At 39.1% G+C, this 19,310-nt stretch overlaps 1 protein-coding gene across 1 annotated transcript in view; it reads right to left on the bottom strand.

Annotated features, from left to right (window-relative positions):
• Window positions 1-1,427: 1,427 nt before the first annotated feature.
• Window positions 1,428-19,310, bottom strand: part of uvrag (UV radiation resistance associated gene) — a 66,753-nt gene continuing 48,870 nt past the window's right edge. Inside the window, exons 14-15 of the mRNA XM_058086811.1 lie at window positions 9,895-9,986; window positions 1,428-2,231 (exon numbers count right to left, since the gene is read on the bottom strand). Of these exons, the coding sequence (XP_057942794.1) occupies window positions 1,442-2,231; window positions 9,895-9,986 (882 nt within the window). The 3' untranslated portion in view covers window positions 1,428-1,441. The remainder of the gene's footprint in view (window positions 2,232-9,894; window positions 9,987-19,310) is intronic.

Below are 19,310 nucleotides of genomic sequence, written 5' to 3'. Positions count from 1 at the left end.
AAAAATATACATAAGTCGCACTGGAGTATAAGTCACATTTTTTGCGGGTAATTTATTTTACAAACTACTTTACCAAAACAGACATTACGTCCTCTTGGTAGGCAAGTTCTAACAAAATAATAGAGAACAGGCTGAATAGATGTAAGACATGCTAACACATGCTAACACCTAAATATGAACAGAAAAGGTGTCCAGTGTTTATGTAACATAAACAGTTTTTTCATTTATAAGTCGCTCTGGAGTATAAGTCGCAGGAACAGCCAACCTAGGAAAAAAAAGTGCGACTTATAGTCCGAAAAATATGGTATTTGGACGGTAACGATTATTTTTTTCAGTCGATTACCGTATTTTCTGGACTATAAGTCGCACCGGAGTATTATAGTCCGGAAAATACGGTATGTACTGTAAAACAGACGACGCGGTAATAAGGGACAATTTTCGGGAAAACGTTTTTTGAACGATTTGTTCAAGATTTTATGCTTCTTTGAAAAAAAAAAAAAACAACAACACAAAGCAGCTTCCTGTTTAACATGAAAAGGCAGAATTACATAAAAAAAAAAATCCCGAAAATCATCCCTTATAACCCCGTTTTACGGTACCGTGTTTATATAGCCCCAGAAATAGTAGTCAAAAGCGCCAAAAATGGTCGGTAGTGAGAGGGATATTTTATGAAAAATGTCCGCGATTGAATGAGTTAATTTAGGCAAAATTGACTTAAAATTTGCTCAGAAATTTCAAATTTTTTACTCATACTAAACCATAGTGAACCATAAAACATGTTTTATTAATATACAGTATTTCGGGGGAAAAAAGTCATGAAGCAGCGGAATTCTAACCACAAACGGACGACTGTATTTTTGTTTGTTAACATTCTGTGTAACCATAGCAACCCACCCACCCATTCCAATATATATATATATTTTAATTTTTATTAATAATTCTGTTTATTGGAGAGGTTAGAGGTTCGGTTTTGTTGTAAAAATCGGTACATATGACGGACCGTTACACCCCTAAAGCCTGCCTGGAGGGGGTTAAACCTGAGGTATGTGCGTATGAAAAAAAATATGTATTGCGATCGTGTGTCTGATTAACATAATAAAAGACCGTCGGTGAGTTATGGAATTTTCATGATCAACGGTGCTTTTTTTTTTAATACACATCAGTAATTCATAAACGATATCAGGATTGAGGTCAGATTACGGAATGAAGAAATCTGAATTGTTATAATATATTAATGCCGGCATCAAAAAAATAAAAATCAGCTGTCCCAATACTTTTAACTGCATTACATTTTAAAATATGCTATTGACATTTATGCTAGTCTATATAACAAGTGCAAATTGGTCATTATTCCAGAATCCTTGCCTTGTTTCAAAATCTTCGTGCAATGACCCCCCCCCCCCCCCCCCCCCCCCCATGTATGCCCCTCCAGTTATGTTCCTCACTTGTCGGAATTCTTGCGTGGTCGCCGGAAGCTTGACATGTTCTCATTCAGTGCGTAGATGCGTCTGGAAAACTCCTCAAATCCGGCCACGTCCAGCTCCCCCAGAACCTGCTCATCGCATTCCACGGCCACCGCCTGGTCCACTTGGATGCAGTGGTACTCCGACAACCTGGTCTCCTCTGCCACTCCCAAGTCCCCCCCGAGTCCCATTCCCAGGTTGGTAGCCTCCGTCCCCATGATCTCCTCCGCTTGCTCCACGGAGCAGCGCAAACCGGGAACCAAAGAGCCGTTCATGACTCCCGTGTGCTGACTCGTTGCCGTCGTATCGCCGCCACCATCGCCCCCTAGTGTTGAAGAACTGGGTGCCGCGGTGCTAGAGGGCAGTTTTGCTTCAGTTTCATTTTTGTCGACTTCGATGTCTCGGTCGGTGCTGCTGCATCGCTCCACCTCCGCCGCTGAATCGCGACCCGTCTCCATTTCCGCCTCTTCCTCCTCTTCCACTGAAGGCGGCTCCGTAAGGTCAAGTGAGGCCATGGCGGCGTCCAGAGATGAAGACAGGAGTTTAGGTGGAGACGACGGCGTTGCTGTCGTGGATGACCCCGCCCCCACAGAGGTGTCATAGCGAGGAGGATTTGTCTTGTTCTTGTCAGCCTCCGAGCTCGCTCTCTTTCTCAGGCCCCGGTCTGGGGAGACGGTGTGGCGGGGGCAGGTGACCTCCGAGGCAACAGGCACCCCAAGGTGAGACTTGGCTGGTACTGGGATGGAACTGGAGACATGGTGTCGGTCACTGTGAAGGAAAACACAAAACATTTTGTAGAACTTGAATGTCCATCAAGACACACGTTCATTGAAATTAAAAATTAAAAGTTTAAAAAGTAAAAATTTCAAAAAGCACAGTTTCATTGAAATTCCCTCCCCCCAAAATTTTAATTTCAAAAAGCACCGCTTCATTGAAATTCCCTTCCAAAAAATTAAAATTAAAAAATTCCAAAAAGCACCCTTTCATTGAAATTCCCTCAAAAAATTAAAATTAAATATAAAATAAAAAAAAATCCAAAAATCACAATTTCATCGAAATTCCCCCCAAAAATTTTTATTTCAAAAAGCACTGTTTCATTGAAATGCCCCCCAAAACTAAAAATTTCAAAAAGCACAGTTTCATTGAAATTCCCTCAAAAAATTTAAATTAAAAATAAAATTAAAAAAATCCAAAAAGCACCGTTTCATTGAAACCCGCCCCCCAAAATAAAAATTTCAAAAAGCACCGTTTCATCGAAATTCCTTTCCAAAAAATTTAAATAAAAAAATTCCAAAAAGCACCGTTTCATTGAAATTTCCTAAAAAAATTACAATTAAAAATAAAATAAAAAAAATCCAAAAAGCACAATTTCATTGAAATTACCCCCCAAAATTTAAATTTCAAAAAGCAGTGTTTCAGTGAAATTCCCCCCCAAAATAAAAAATTCAAAAAGCACTGTTTCATTGAAATTCCCTTCCAAAAAATTACAATTAAAATAAAAAAATTCCAAAAAGCACCGTTTCATTGAAATTCCCTAAAAAAAAATTAAATTAAAATTAAATAAAAAAAATCCAAAAAGCACAATTTCATTGAAATTCCCCCCAAAAATTAACATTTCAAAAAGCACCATTTCATTGAAATTCCCCCCCCAAAATAAAATTTTCAAAAAGCACCGTTTCATCAAAATTCCCTTCCAAAAAATTAAAATTAAAAAATTCCAAAAAGCACAGTTTCATTGAAATTTCCTCAAAAAAATTACAATTAAAAATTAAATTAAAATATTCCAAAAAGCACAGTTTCATTGAAATTCCCTCAAATAATTTAAATTAAAAATAAAATAAATCCAAAAAGCACAGTTTCATTGAAATTCCCCCAAATTTTTTAAATTAAAATTAAAATTCCAAAAAGCACCGTTTCTGGCCTGGTGCTGTTCATACAATGATACATGCAAGCATACTACGTAACACTCCATGAAAAAGAACGATTTGCTGATTTTAAGTGTGCCCAGAAATCCCCAAAAAAGTCACTAAAAACATGACAAGTCCATGGAAACAGCGGTTTTGGGAAAAAAACAAAACAAAAGGACACAATGCATAGAAAATCCACCTTTTGAAAGTATCCGTGTTCGTGCGCACGGTCAACTAGCAGTACACACAGCAGGTGCTCCCCAAAGTATTCCAGACATGTTTCGCTATAACAGATAACAGACCCGCCATCCCAAACTGTCATGAAGCCATAAATTCCCTTAAACGGAGGGCCTCCCTTTTCGTCGTGAGCCTCCTTCTTAATCGTGCTATTCACAGTACTCCGAAAGGGTTCAAAAGGTGCTTGAGAAGATTCATGTTGCCACCAAGTTGGCTCGCACAACAGAAAATTGGGAGCCCATAAAAAAAAAAAAAAAAAATGGCCCCAGCCTTTGACATTTGCAGAAATCCGTGAAGAGACCGTGACTGGGTTCACATACAGGACATTTTTGAAGAAGTACCGTATGACTTTTAGGAGTCTCTTGTCAAACATGAAAGCACCCGTGATACAGTAATAGTCATAAACATGTATACACGGGATGGACTTAAAAGGAACAGGTTGGATTTGTAGACATTAAGTAGTATAACATCAGCAGTATAGTGCATCAACAGTGACTAAGTACATTGAACAAATAATACTAGACAGATATTTTATTTTGACACCAAATAATTTTTCATAATAATGCAGTATTTCCTGGTGAAGTTGCCGTTTGTGACATGTATTTTCTCATGGGGGGATTATTCCTGTCTGTGAAACATTTGCAGCATTTCTTTTGCGGTATAGCAGAAGAGGCGATATATATTGAGGCGGTCAAAACTATCAAGTTTGTAGACGTTAAGTAGTATAACATCAACAGTGATGAAGTACATTGAATAAATAATACTAGACAGATATTTTATTTTGACATCAAATATTTTTTCATAATAATGCAATATTTCCTAGTAAATTTGCTGTTTGTGACATGTATTTTCTCACGGGGGAGCTCATCCTGTCTGTGAAACATTTGCAGCATTTCTTTTGCGGTATAGCAGAAGAGGCGATATATATCGAGGCCGGCAAAACTATCAAGTTTGTAGACATTAAGTAGTATAACATCAACAGTGACTAAGTACATCGAACAAATATGACTAGACAGATATTTTATTTTGACATCAAATATTTTTTCATGATAATGCAATATTTCCTAGTAAATTTGCTGTTTGTGACATGTATTTTCTCACGGGGGAGCTCATTCTGTCTGTGAAACATTTGCAGCATTTCTTTTGTGGTGTAGCAAAAGAGGCGATATATATCGAGGCGGGCAAAAATCAAGTTTGTAGACATTAAGTAGTATAACATCAACAGTGACTAAGTACATTGAACAAATAATACTAGACAGATATTTTATTTTGACACTAAATAATTTTTCATAATAATGCAATATTTCCTGGTAAAGTTGCTGTTTGTGACATGTATTTTCTCACGGGGGAGCTCATCCTGTCTGTGAAACATTTGCAGCATTTCTTTTGCGGTATAGCAGAAGAGGCGATATATATCAAGGCGGTCAAAACTATCAAGTTTGTAGACATTAAGTAGTATAACATCAGCAGTGATGAAGTACATTGAACAAATATGACTAGAAAGACATTTTATTTTGACACTAAATAATTTTTCATAATAATGCAATATTTCCTGGTAAAGTTGTTGTTTGTGACATGTATTTTCTCACGGGGCAGCTCATCCCGTCTGTGAAACATTTGCAGCATTTCTTTTGCGGTGTACCAGAAGAGGCGATATATATCGAGGCCGGCAAAACTATCAAGTTTGTAGACATTAAGTAGTATAACATCAACAGTGACTAAGTACATCGAACAAATATGACTAGACAGATATTTTATTTTGACATCAAATATTTTTTCATGATAATGCAATATTTCCTAGTAAATTTGCTGTTTGTGACATGTATTTTCTCACGGGGGAGCTCATCCTGTCTGTGAAACATTTGCAGCATTTCTTTTGTGGTGTAGCAAAAGAGGCGATATATATCGAGGCGGGCAAAACTATCAAGTTTGTGGACATTAAGTAGTATAACATCAGCAGTATAGTGCATCAACAGTGACTAAGTACATTGAACAAATATTACTAGACAGACATTTTGACACTAAATAATTTTTCATAATAATGCAATATTTCCTGGTGAAGTTGCTGTTTGTGACATGTATTTTCTCACGGGGGAGCTCATCCTGTCTGTGAAACATTTGCAGCATTTCTTTTGTGGTGTAGCAGAAGAGGCGATATATATCAAGGTGGTCAAAACTATCAGGTTTGTAGACATTAAGTAGTATAACATCAACAGTGACTAAGTACATTGAACAAATATGACTAGACAGACATTTTATTTTGACACCAAATTATTTTTCATAATAATGCAATATTTCCTGGTAAAGTTGCTGTTTGTGACATGTATTTTGTCACATGGCAGCTCATACTGTCTGTGAAACATTTGCAGCATTTCTTTTGCGGAAGAGGCGATATATATATCGAGGCGGGCAAAACTACGAGTTTGTTTTCATCATGCGATTAATTAATTAATTTATTATCGTCCCAGACCTAGAGTCCACGCAAGATAAGAAATCTCGCCCCGTTTTAAATCTTACGAGATCTCGCAGCACCATTCACCAAATAAAAATCGACTTCAACTCCGAAGTCGGTCAGCGTATAAATGATTTTAAGTACATGCTAAAGTTGAAAATACTTTTCCAAGTAATAAAAACCAGCAATGAAAATAATTTCTGGTGGCTGTAAGTGACATGAACAGGAGTTGAAGGGCATCTCCTACCTTTAGCTGGCTTTCCAAATTAAATCATGCATTCTTTTTTAACAAAGTTAACATACTTTAAGCTCAGTGGAAGGGAATGAAGACAGATGTGACAAAAAGTCAGCTATTATTTATGTAAATGGAAAAAAAATGGAGTTCAGACTGTCAGATAGAATCAAGATTGCGGCAATAAGGGAGCTTGGTGTGTCGGGATTTTTCCATGATTAAGTGCAAACGGCGTTCCGTGCTTACTGGCTGTCAATCCATACCGTGTCTAATCCAGGACTGGACAGGTTTGAATCATATCTGCTGTTTATTCAGTTGCTACGGAAACAAACTGACGCTCTGCTTTAACATCACGGGACGCCGACGACTTCATGGGTTGAAGTCGTAACACTTTTCAAGCGTCGCTGCACTAATCCTGCAACTAAATCGACTTTCGGAGACTCTCCAGACGCTTGATGGACGCCTCGCAACAATCTCTCCGCTTGAAGATCTTAATGATCTGATTGGTTTAGGTTCCATCCTACCAGTAGCAATATCTTTGCTTTTGAAGCACCTTTTCATGCTAAGCAATGATGACTGCACATGTTTCCTTGCAGGTAACCACAGTTAACAGAGGAAACCACTAACTTCCTTTTTGGAATAACATACTTGCTCACGGTGCAACAAAATGACAAAGTAGATGCATCATATATATAAACTACTACTGCTACTAAGTGAGTGACAAACGACAACTAAGAGGTAAACATAACACATAACACCGAAAACTGTTATTTCCAAATGCCCGCAAGGCATGCTGGGTAGTCCAGCTGCAACAACAACTCATTCATTCATTCATTCATTTTCTACCGCTTATCCTGATGAGGGTGGCTGGAGCCCATCACAGGGCCCATATAGACAAACAACCACTCGGCCGCCGTGCAGCCCAGTAATAATTTTTTTTTCATATTTAAAAAATGTAATAAAAATATGTAAACTAATAGAAATCAAAATACATCTAAATTAATATTTTAAGTAATTTTTAAAATTACTATATATATATAATGTCAGTGTTTTTTGTACAATCACAGGGCACATATAGACAAACAACCATTCACACTCACATTCATACCTATGGACAATTTGGAGTCGCTAATTAACCTAGCATGTTTTTGGAATGTGGGAGGAGACCGGAGTACCCAAAGGAAACCCACAACTCCACACAGAGATGGCCGAGGGTGGAATTGAACTCGGGTCTCCTAGCTATGAGGCCTGCGTGCTAACCACTTGACCACCTTGCAACCCCAGAACAACAACTATGGATAATAAAACATTGGATATCAAGATAACATAAACGTAAACGCTTCATGTTTACGTCTCAGACGACCATAACATATTTTGCAATCAAGCAAAAATGCGACAAACACGGCAAAATGTTGGAAGAAAGAGTAGCACAAGCTACCCTGTAATGTCTTGCGACAGAAATATATGCGTGTTTTTAATGGTATGGGAATTTTAGACAACCATTAACATTATGTGGTCCTTTTGTGGCAGGGCTGAAATGCAGTGGAAATGTTTTTTTAATTCGGATTTAGTCCATTTTCATTGCAAAGAAATGAGCTGCCAATCATCTTATGACACTTCAGATCATTCTGGAGTGCAAATTACCATCATAAAACTGAGATAAAAATTAATATTTGTGTCTCACATATTTGTGTTTCAATACCTAAGACCAGACGGACGAGCAGCAAGACAGTGTGAAGGCCCTTAATGTCCAACATGTGTTTAAAGCACAAGGAAGACAAGGTCTTGATCCTTAGCGGATGACATGGACATTAGCATTGAGTGGCTTTCATTCCCGTTCTTGTCGTCTATGACATGCTAACGCATGCACACACACGGAGCAGCAGCAGCAGCATGCTTTCATCTCGACTATCTTTGGGCCCTTCCACTTCCCATTAGGAGGGAACCTGAGGACACCCCCGTTTTGCGGGCTTGTAGCTTTTCATGGCTTCTCTCCTTTCAAAACAAAAGATTATTCAATTAATGAGAGTGATACACGTTGCCGTCCCTGGGAGAGAAGCAGACATGAAAGCTTTCTGTTCTATTCGGGGAGTTGAGCTGCCACCTATGAGGTTTCATTGAGTGGTTAAACGACAAGCCAAAATGATTCAAGATGGCGGAGGCGTTTTAAGACAATGAGTCATCTTACGGTTACCGCTTTATGCATTGAAAACTTGTAATGTAATATGTACTGCAATTATTATATCGTTGGAATGAATTTGCTGCCGTTGACAACATTCCGTGAATATTAGCAACGTTTACATGAGGAGTTTTTCTCTTTCCGGAAACAATGGTATCCATGGAAAGGAATATTCCAATCTCTTGTCTACATGCGCCGCTATAATCCAACAGAATAGTCAATGGGGCATGCCCAGTAAAACGTAAACATCAACATCACGTGATACCGACTTCCCCGAGTTTTTCTTTCACTTGTTGGAATGACTCAGAGTTAACTCGAGTTAACTTTTCGTTCGTCCGGTCTTGAAATTTAGTTTTGATCAAAAAACAAACTTTCCTTAGCAGTCCAGTACCGATTGCTCGCCTACATTTTTAAAACCGAAGAACATCATATCTGAGCATGCGCTGAAAGAACGTACCCGGGATAAATTTAAACAAGAAAAGATCAATATATTATAATATATAATATTATATATTAATAATAATAATTATTATTATATATTATTATTATTAATTATAATAATATAATAATATTTTACAATTAAACTTGTTTTATATAGATATATATTTTCTTTTTATGAATAAAGTGTGGCACGGCGGTCCAGTGGTTAGCGTGCAGACCTCACAGCTAGGAGACCAGGGTTCAATTCCACCTTCGGCCATCTCTGTGTGGAGTTTGCATGTTCTCCCCGTGCATGCGTGGGTTTTTTTCCGGGTACTCCGGTTTCCTCCCACATTCCAAAAACATGCTAGGTTAATTAATTGGCAACTCCAAATTGTCCATAGGTATGAATGTGAGTGTGAATGGTTGTTTGTCTATATGTGCCCTGTGATTGGCTGGCCACCAGTCCAGGGTGTACCCCGCCTCACACCTGAAGACAGCTGGGATAGGTTCCAGCACCCCCCGCGACCCTTGTGAGGAAAAGCGGTAGAAAATGAATGAATGAATGAATGAATAATAATAATATATTATTATTAATTATAATAATATTATAATAATATTTTATAATTAAACTCGGGACATGTTTTATATAGATATAGATATATATATATTTTATGAATAAAGTATAGAAGGGTTTAGATTCTGTTCCACAGGTGGCGCTAATGCACACGAAAGCTGCTTGCTAACCGCCAATAAACAACAGAAGAAGAAAAACACCACAAAGAAGAACGCATCATGACAACTTTCCGTACCTCGATCGAATTGGGAAAAGGAATATTCCACTCCTGTGAATCCGATTATATATTCATTCGGATTGGTACTTTTCTTTGGGAATGAGGTGTATACAAAGGTTACATTCTTTCTGTTTGAGCAAATAAACCGAATGCAATTGGACTATTTGTGTCCATGTATACATGGCTAATGCTGTGGTGTCTTTTTCTTACCATCTGACAAGCAAGCCGTGTTCCAGAAAGTTCTTCAGATTGGGCAGCGTCTGCTGCAGGTCCGGGGTGGTCAAACCGTGCTGATATCTCAGCTGTAAAAGAAGAGAAAACACATTACAACCTGACATGAACTCCAACCTGACATTCCTTTACCACGTGACACGTTCCATCATTCACGTCAGACTATTAACTTTTCTAGAAACAACAACGGACAGAACTTCACTGATAACGCTTGTGTACAGGAGAACCATGGAGGTGTTAGCGGAATTGGGCTCAGATGTTGGTGGCAAGTCAAAACAAATACAGCAGTAACACATCTGGATATCGTGGCAGAAAAGGTGAACGTCGGGAAAAAAAAATCATTTCATCCTCCCGATACTTGAATGTCGACCCCCTTTGTAAACAAAGGCTGCGTCTAAACCAGGGGTCTCAAACACGCGGCCCGCGGGCCAAATGTGGCCCGCAGGACACTAGTTTGAGGCCCCCGCCTTGATATGAAAGTTTAATGTTAGTGCGGCCCGCGCAAGTTTGATATGGATGCTGTATGGTATCATGTACCCAGAAAAAATTATTACGTTTGATTAATGTTCATGTTAAAGGTTAAATAACTGTTAATAGTTATCCTCCCTATCCGTGTGGAAGTGGTAAGTCTTTGGCTATTCAAGTCTAAAGGAAATAACTTGAAGGCTACCGTTTAGGTCGCAGGTGTGTCCGAAATGCGGCCACGAGTTGTTTTTTTATTGCTTAATAAAATTGAACCAACCCAACATTAATTAAAGCTTTGTATTGAAAATTGTCTTGAACATTTTTTTTTAGCCTTTGTACAAAATTTATTAAAATATATAAAAAATATCAAATTGGTGTTCTGTATATTTGGATTTTTTAGTATGCAGCCCTAAAAAAAAAAAAAAGTAAGGACTGGCAAAGCTCACGGTTCTGGATCAGTGGTATAAGTAGTGAAGACACCAAGGATTATTAAAATAATTCAGTGATTCGTTCATTTTGAGGCAAAATTGAGTGCACTACTTGATTTTAAGCAGCAGAGGCGCTGTTGAGTCAATCTATCGGACATGGAATACAGTATTTAGCTAAATAACATGACTACAGTGGGTCCCTTTAACAAATATTCCCAAATTATGATGTCGTTAAATGAGCGTCCACGGGTTGTTTTTTATTGCTCAATAAAATTGAACCAACCCAACATTAATTAAAGCTTTGTATTGAAAATAGTCTTGAACTTTTTTTTTTTTTTAGCTTTTGTACAAAATTAAAAAATATATAAAAAATATTAAATTGGTCTTCTGTATATTTGGATTTTTTAGTATGCAGCCCTCAAAAAAAAGTAAGGACTGGCAAAGCTCAACGGGATCAGCTGGTTTGCCCCCATAAGCTGTCATTGAGTCCAATGAGCGTCTGATTGTCTTCCCCGGGGTTTGTAAAAATCTATGCTATTAAATCCCCCAGTGGACAGAACTATACTGATTATACGTCAATGAATAATTGCACTTGGCGCAGGTCATTCGGGAAAGGTTACAAAAAATTTTGATTTTAGTGCCGTTTATTTCAACTGTGTTGGCCCTTTAGCCCGTCTGAAGACCGAAGTACGGGGCTTTGTTACAGACCTCTAAATCATCAGCAATTAACCTCAAATTGCCTGCAGCCCGCCTACACATTCATGTTCTGATGTGAGGTTAATCGACAGTGACATACTCACGGAAACGGTAACATGTTTTGTTTATCTTTTGTACAGAACTCAGCGGAAACGGAGAAAAAATGGATGCATGTGCATGGAACCGTCTCAACGCTCAAGCGCTTTTTGTGTTTATATTTGGTAGAAACGCACTGGCGTTGTTACCAGTCTCGGTAATCAAGTCGAGTCAAACTTGACAGGCCGATCATTCAACCATCACGGTCAAAGCGATTCGGGTTAAGACTCTGCCACACATGTTGCAGAGTCTAACCCGAAGGCCCGGAGTGGGATTTGCCGAATAACTGAACAGGGAAGGTGTTGAGACAAAGATGTGATCGACCGTGAGGAGACCCAGGCAGATCTGTTTCACTATGTCATCATGTGAAAAAGCCAGTGGGTGTCCCGGCTCCACCCTCCACCCGCCACCCTCCAACTCGGTCCTCTCATCTTTCAGCTTCCCTCAAAGGGACAAGGGAATTTCTCACCACGATCTGGTTAGCCCCTTGACAAAGAATCCTGTGGGCAGCTTGAAAGCGCACTTATGCGATCATACCAAACATGCTAGCATTCATCTCCAGGACGAATGAAAGGGAAACTGGGAATGACAGGTGGTCTCGAGTGGAATGATTCCGAGCATTATGTGTAATCTGCTCTACACTTTTAAAACTCGAGAATTTTTTTTTTCTGGATTCTGTTTTGCATCTTAAGATTTTTGGTACTTAACCCTTCTGAGCTCATAGAAGACAAAGAAAACGTAAAATTCATACGTCCAACGGATCGGACTACTTAGTCCATACAATTTAGTTTTGTTATCCTTGTCCAGCCTAACCTTTTTGGAATGACAGGTGGTCTCGAGTGGAATGATTCCGAGCATTATGTGTAATCTGCTCTACACTTTTAAAACTCGAGAATTTTTTTTTCTGGATCCTGTTTTGCATCTTAAGATTTTTGGTCCTTAACCCTTCTGAGCTCATAGAAGACAAAGAAAACGTAAAATTCATACATCCAACGGATCGGACTACTTAGTCCAGTGTTTTTCAACCTTTTTCAACCACCACTAAGCAAAAATGTTCCAAAATGTCACCACGACCTCACACGTGCATCAATAAGTCTATCGGAGGAACAAGGTAGGTGTTGCCACACGGACCAATATTACATTGATCTGCCAGTCTTTACACCACAGACACTCCACAGTAGCCACGTTTTTACATCACCACTTTTTCTCTTTCCGAATGACCTTTCGGGAAACAATGGTATCCATGGAAAGGAATATTCCAATCTCTTGTCTACATGCACCGTGAAAATCAACCAAAACGTAAACATCAACATCACGTGATACCGACTTCCCTGAGTTTTTCTTTCACTTGTTGGAATAACTCCGTATTGCCAGTTTTTCGTCTGTCCAGTCTTGAAATTTAGTTTGAATCAAAAACAAACTTTGCTTAGTCCAGTGCCGATTGCTGGCCTCCATTTTTAAAAGTGAAGAACGTCTGGATCTGCGTGTTACGTCATATCTGAGCATGCGCTGAAAGAACGCACCCGGGATCAATTTAAACAGGAAAAGATCAAATTCAATCTTGCTAATATTTTATAATTAAACTCAGGACATGTTTTATATAGATATATATTTTCTTTTTTAATAAAACTGAACTTGTGAATAAAGTATAGAAGGGTTTAGATTCTGTTCCACAGATGGCGCTAATGCACACGAAAGCTGCTTACCAACCGCCAATAAACAAGAGAAGAAGAAAAACACCACGAAGAAGAACGCACCCTGACAAATTTCCGTTTGAGCGGGTACAAGATACCTCAATCGGATTGGTTAAAGGAATATTCCATCCCTGTTCAATTCTTTCCGTTTGAGCAAATAAACCAAATGCAATTGGAATATTTGGGTCCATATATTCATGGCTATTGACATAATATTTGCAAATGATGATTAATAAATGTTAATTATAAAAAGTGATATTGGATAATTCCTCATGGCACACCTGACGGTTTCTCAAGGTATACTAGTGTGCCGCGGCACAGTGGTTGAAAATCACCGACTTAGTCCATACAATTTAGTTTTGTTCATCCTTGTCCAGCCTACCTTTTTTTTTGCTTGCTTACCCAAAACTTTTTCACTTCATTTAGCATCCTTACACTCAAACGCACCTCAACCCTCCGTTCTGTGAAAATACAACACAGGTGTGGTTGGTGTACACACAGTCTGTCCTGTGTCCGATTTAAACCAGATTGTTCCATCACATTACTTGTTGTTACATTTTGCCGAGTATCACATTGCCTCCCAAACTCGGTCAACAGATTTACATAATAACGGGAAAGGTTGCGTGAGATCAGTCGGAAATTCAGTTAAGGAGAGGCCCGGTGACGAGAAGAAGTCAAGGTCGGTTCCTCAATCGGGCCTGTTGTCCTAATGAGGTCTTCTAAAAGAAAGTCTTTAGAGGAATTCAGTAATTGTGAGTGACAGTGGCATCGACTGGAAAAGCCCGCGATCGTTGAAGGTTACCGTGACCTCAGGGCGTTGACCCTCATCAATGAGAGACACCGGAGCTGAGCTTTAGTAACCCAACACCAACACATACTGGTCCATTTGAAGTCAGAACACTGGGGGCAACTTCCTTTTTTTTTTTTTTTTTGCAAAACGTACTTACCGCACAATCATCAATCCACCATGGCGGGATTTTTCTTTTCAACTCAAACATTTTGATGAGCAACTTCTTGGACAATATGCTAATAATCTGTTTTGTAGAAATTTGAAGGAATTATGACCTGGTCCTTTCGGGAAGTCTGTGGTCAGGAGGAATGTGCACTGGGTGGTCAAAGTTTCAAAACCGAAACTAAAAATGTTGCTAAGTTGGATGGTCGTCAGTCAGTCACAGAGTATCTGATCCAAGCACTCTGACCTTCACTAGCCGGTTCTGTCCATGAGGAAGACAAATGTCCCTTTACCAAAGTACGATAGTCTCAAATTATTTGGATAAAAAACACCAACAAAACTAACAAAACAGTCTCTTCCTATTCAAACCTCTCCACCATCACAGGCAAGACCAAAGAGCTGTCAAAGGACCTCTTGAATTATCTTCACATTTGTCATAGCTAGGGACAATCATCCATGCAATTGACTTCCAAAAGGGAAGACCAGAAAATGAAAAAAACAAACTAAGTTCAATTCCCATGTGCATCATTATTTGTTTGGAATCAGATAAGGAAAGGTCCTAAAATCTGCGATTAGACTGGCGGATCCAAATCCATACAGTCCACAAGCCCGACAGACAGATGATTAAACTGAACAGAAATATACAAAACAAACTTTATGTACAACACAAAAACACGACCATTTTCTCTGCAGTACAAAACAAACAAATTGTGTTGACTTAAGACTTGACTTGAGATACTCGCAATGAGATACTCAAATGATACCTAAGACAGTTCTGTCAGTTCCTGACAATTTCGACTTAAAATAAAAATAAGAAATAAAATACAAGCTTAAATCAGCACATAAGCACACAAGTACGACCAAAAGTTTCCCGAGCTGAAGTTGGCACAGGTGAAGAAGTTTAATCCTGAACAAAACCTGCAGTTTAAACCACACAAAATTCAATATTGACCATTTTTCCTTTAGTAGTTACTTTAAAAAAGTGAGAAAATAAAATTTCTCAGCGGTATAAGTAGTGAAGGATTATCAAAATAATTCAGTGATTTGTTCATTTTGAGGCAAAATTGAGTGCACTACTTGATTTTAAGCAGCAGAGGCGCTGTTGAGTCAATCTACCGGAGATGGAATACAGTATTTTGCTAAATAACATGACATCAGCTACAGGGGGACCCATTAACAAATATTCCCAAATTATGATGTAGTTAAATGAGCGTTCTGAGTATATAAAAATATCAAATTGGTCCTCTGTATATTTGGATTTTTTAGTATGCAGCCCTAAAAAAAAAAAGTAAGGACTGGCAAAGCTCACGGTTCTGGATCAGCGGTATAAGTAGTAGACTTGCTCCCACCTCTGATTTCGACATTGGTCACAGGGCAACTGAGGATCGAACCGGCAACCTTCTGGTTGGGAGAAAATGTATTGCCTCAAATCACACCTGATTGTCATCACGATAAAACGGACTTAAATGCATCGTTTGTATTCATTGCATGAACCATTAAGTCATATTTACGGTCATTTTGCATTGACTGCGAAAAAATAACATTATTTACATAATGTAGTTACCGTGGTCCACGCATTATTTTTGACAGCCCTAATTCTTACTAGCATATTTTTAAGCTGAGTCTAAACCTGTTATGTAGACTCTGCGGTTAACAGACCTCAGCACGTCAGCGGTACTTCATTTATAAAAGAATAAAAAGTCGGGTCCGGATGACAGCGAAGATGGCATGACAGCAAGGAGACCTCCGCGGTATCCTGTCTTCAGGCTGACTAATGGACAGTGACATTGGGGGTGATAGGAAAACACCAGCTAATGAGGTGATAATATGAGGGAAGGAGTGTAGGAGTGACGGATATAAAGAAACCGGGACCAACACGAACGGTTAAGCTCATGAATTTAAATTAGGAGGAAGTGACAGTAAGTCTGAAATTATGATGAAACGCTATTCGCTATTCGAGTTGAGATTGTAGGCCGTAATGAAATCCAAATGGTAGCAAAAAAATGACAGTTGATGTACTGGCCAAGAACTGAGCCCTAAATACTTGTTCAAATACTGACCAGATGGAAGCGACTATGTTTTATCATGAGACCTGTTAAATGTCATTGACACACACAAAAGACCGAGTCTCAGGGCTTGGGTCCAAACCTTCATCTTGACAGTGCGCGTAGTTTTGATGGATTAACAAGAACAACACAATTTCCCAAAGTGCCTGACATGAATCAAAAGACGAGCAGCGCCCGAGGATCTGTGCGCGTCAACAGTCCAAAAAAAAAGGCCCCCAAGCGGAGTGCATTTCTTTTATGTGTGATTGAAAAAGAATGGGGACTCTTTGAGGACGGTTTGACAGAGAATGGCAAGACTGTGATCAAATGTCGAGATACAAAAGACGAATCCGACATGCCAACGACTGACGTATGTTTTCCCTTTTCCAGTTTCTTTTGTTTCATCTTCACCAGAGTTGTACCCGATGTTGTCCGACGACCAAACTGTCACAGAAATACTGAAATGATGTACTAGCTTTTAATCGATTACTCACACCATAAATTAAAGAGCGTTGACTCTGTGATTTAGTTTCACAGAACAACGGCATTAATGGTGTCAGTCATGCAGTCCGGGTGGAGGCGGGGTATCGCTAGCATACACACAGAATGTAGGTTGATGAGGAGCAATGCAAATTAATTTTGACATTGTAGTTCTCTTAAAAGGATGAGTGAAAGTAGAAAATGAATATTGCCAAAAAATAAATGTACAAAAAACACTGACATTACATATATAATAATTTTAAAAATTACCTAAAATATTAATTTAGATGTATTTTGATTTCTATTAGTTTACATATTTTTATTACATTTTTTTAAATATGAAAAATAATTTTATTACTTGGCTGCACGGCGGTCAAAGTGGTTAGCGCACAGACTTCACAGCAAGGAGACCCGAGTTCAATCCCACCCTCGGCCATCTCTGTGTGGAGTTAGCATGTTCTCCCCGTGCATGCGTGGTTTTTCTCCGGGTACTCCGGTTTCCTCCCACATTCCAAAAAACATGCTAGGTTAATTAGCGACTCCAAATTGTCCATAGGTATGAATGTGAGTGTGAATGGTTGTTTGTCTATATGTGCCCTGTGATTGGCTGGCCACCAGTCCAGGGTGTACCCCGCCTCTTGTGAGGATAAGCGGTAGAAAATGAATGAATGAATTACTGTTTCGTGGTTGAATACAGCTACAAAATATATTAATATTAATAGTCCAAAAATTACGATACCATATCATGATATAGTAAAGGAAATATTGGAAATATCATTGTTCACTCTGTGAAGTTGTGGAATTGCCGTTTGTGACACGTATTTTCGTGCAGGCCATTCATACTGTCTGTCAAACATTTGCAGCATTTCTTGAAATGAATTCTTTATTTTTAGACTATTAGCCACTGGTTAATTGGCGACTCCAAATTGTCCATAGGTATGAATGTGAGTGTGAATGGTTGTTTGTCTATATGTGCCCTGTGATTGGCTGGCAAGCAGTCCAGGGTGAAGACAGCTGGGATAGGCTCCAGCATCCCCCGCGACCCTTATGAGGATAAGCGTTAGAAAATGAATGAATACTTCTCTTAAAAGTAATATTAAAATCTCGTCTCGTGAACTAGCGTGCCCGATTATTTTTAAGCTATCGCACCGTATCAAACCGAATGTTCCGTACTGAAAAATCTGCCGACCCAATACCCAAGTCCCATTACCCCCGTACAAGTCGTATACTTTAAATGTGATAAATCCTTCTCACTCTTTGAGAAATGTAGTCTTCTTCCTCTTCAGTCTCAGCCAATAATTAAGACATGAAATATCAAACTTAAGCATATATGAAACTTTCTCTAATCATCCACACAATCCAGTCCTCACACACCCTTGTGCTTAAAGAGTAAATTGTACTTTCTTTGTGGTGATGGACAAACCACCAACTGTAAAACCACAAAATGTGGAACTCCAATTAGAATAATTTAAGTGTTTCATAAAGTCATAGGTGGCTATGCAGTGGAATTCCCATAAATCTCGGGGAATTGCAGCATAATGACAACACACTTGAAACCACGGAGCGCTGACATACATTGGAGTCTAAGTGTGGTCTGAAACCTGCTTAAAAATGGAACTCGCGTCAGATTTGAATGACAACAAAGACTACTGTCCCGTTTTCTTTATTCGTTTCTGTTCGGATTCTGTTCCAGCGAAGCTTGATTGACTAGCCGTTACCAAGCGGACATAACTTTATGCCGTTTTTTCCACTTCTTTTTGACAGTCTTTCTTTGGAATGTACTGAAAAAAACGGGACCTGAAACATACGCCTCAGCTGGACACCGAGAGGGAAACCTGGAATTGTTCAATGGTTTGAGAGAAATCCTGCTAAAGTTGTGTCAAGCCTCGCTTTCCCCCCCCCTCTAAGAAGTAGTGAGAAATGCTGCAGACATTCCAAAGCATTGCTTGAGGAATCAAACTGTGCATCACTCTTGTGTTGTTTCCTAGTACTGTCTCTGGGAGGGACGTAGCCAAGTTAAATGATTGACTAGCTTTTTTCCGAGGAAAAATTGAAGGCTATCGGTGCCACTTTGCTAACGCATGTTAAGATACCTGAACATTCATTCATTCATTCATTCATATTCTACCGCTTTTCCTCACAAGGGGTGCTGGAGCCTATCCCAGCTGTCTTCAGGCGTGAGGCAGGGTACACCCTGGACTGGTCGCCAGCCAATCACAGGGCACATATAGACAAACAACCATTCACACTCACATTCATACCTATGGACAATTTGGAGTCGCCAATTAACCTAGCATGTTTTTGGAATGTGGGAGGAAACCGGAGTACCCGGAGAAAACCCACGCAAGCACGGGGAGAACATGCAAACTCCACACAGAGATGGCCGAGGGTGGAATTGAACCCTGGTCTCCTAGCTGTGAGGTCTGCACGCTAACCACTCAACCGCTGTGCCGACTGACTTACAATAATTTTTTTAAAATAATAAAATCATTAAAGGGGACCCATTATGCTAAATTTAGGCCCTTTGTATCGAGTTGTG

Source organism: Doryrhamphus excisus, chromosome 11, assembly GCF_030265055.1.
Source record: "Doryrhamphus excisus isolate RoL2022-K1 chromosome 11, RoL_Dexc_1.0, whole genome shotgun sequence".
NCBI lineage: Eukaryota > Metazoa > Chordata > Actinopteri > Syngnathiformes > Syngnathidae > Doryrhamphus > Doryrhamphus excisus.
The sequence above is the reverse complement of the archived record's forward strand: the minus strand, read 5'-3'. Positions and strand labels throughout refer to the sequence as shown.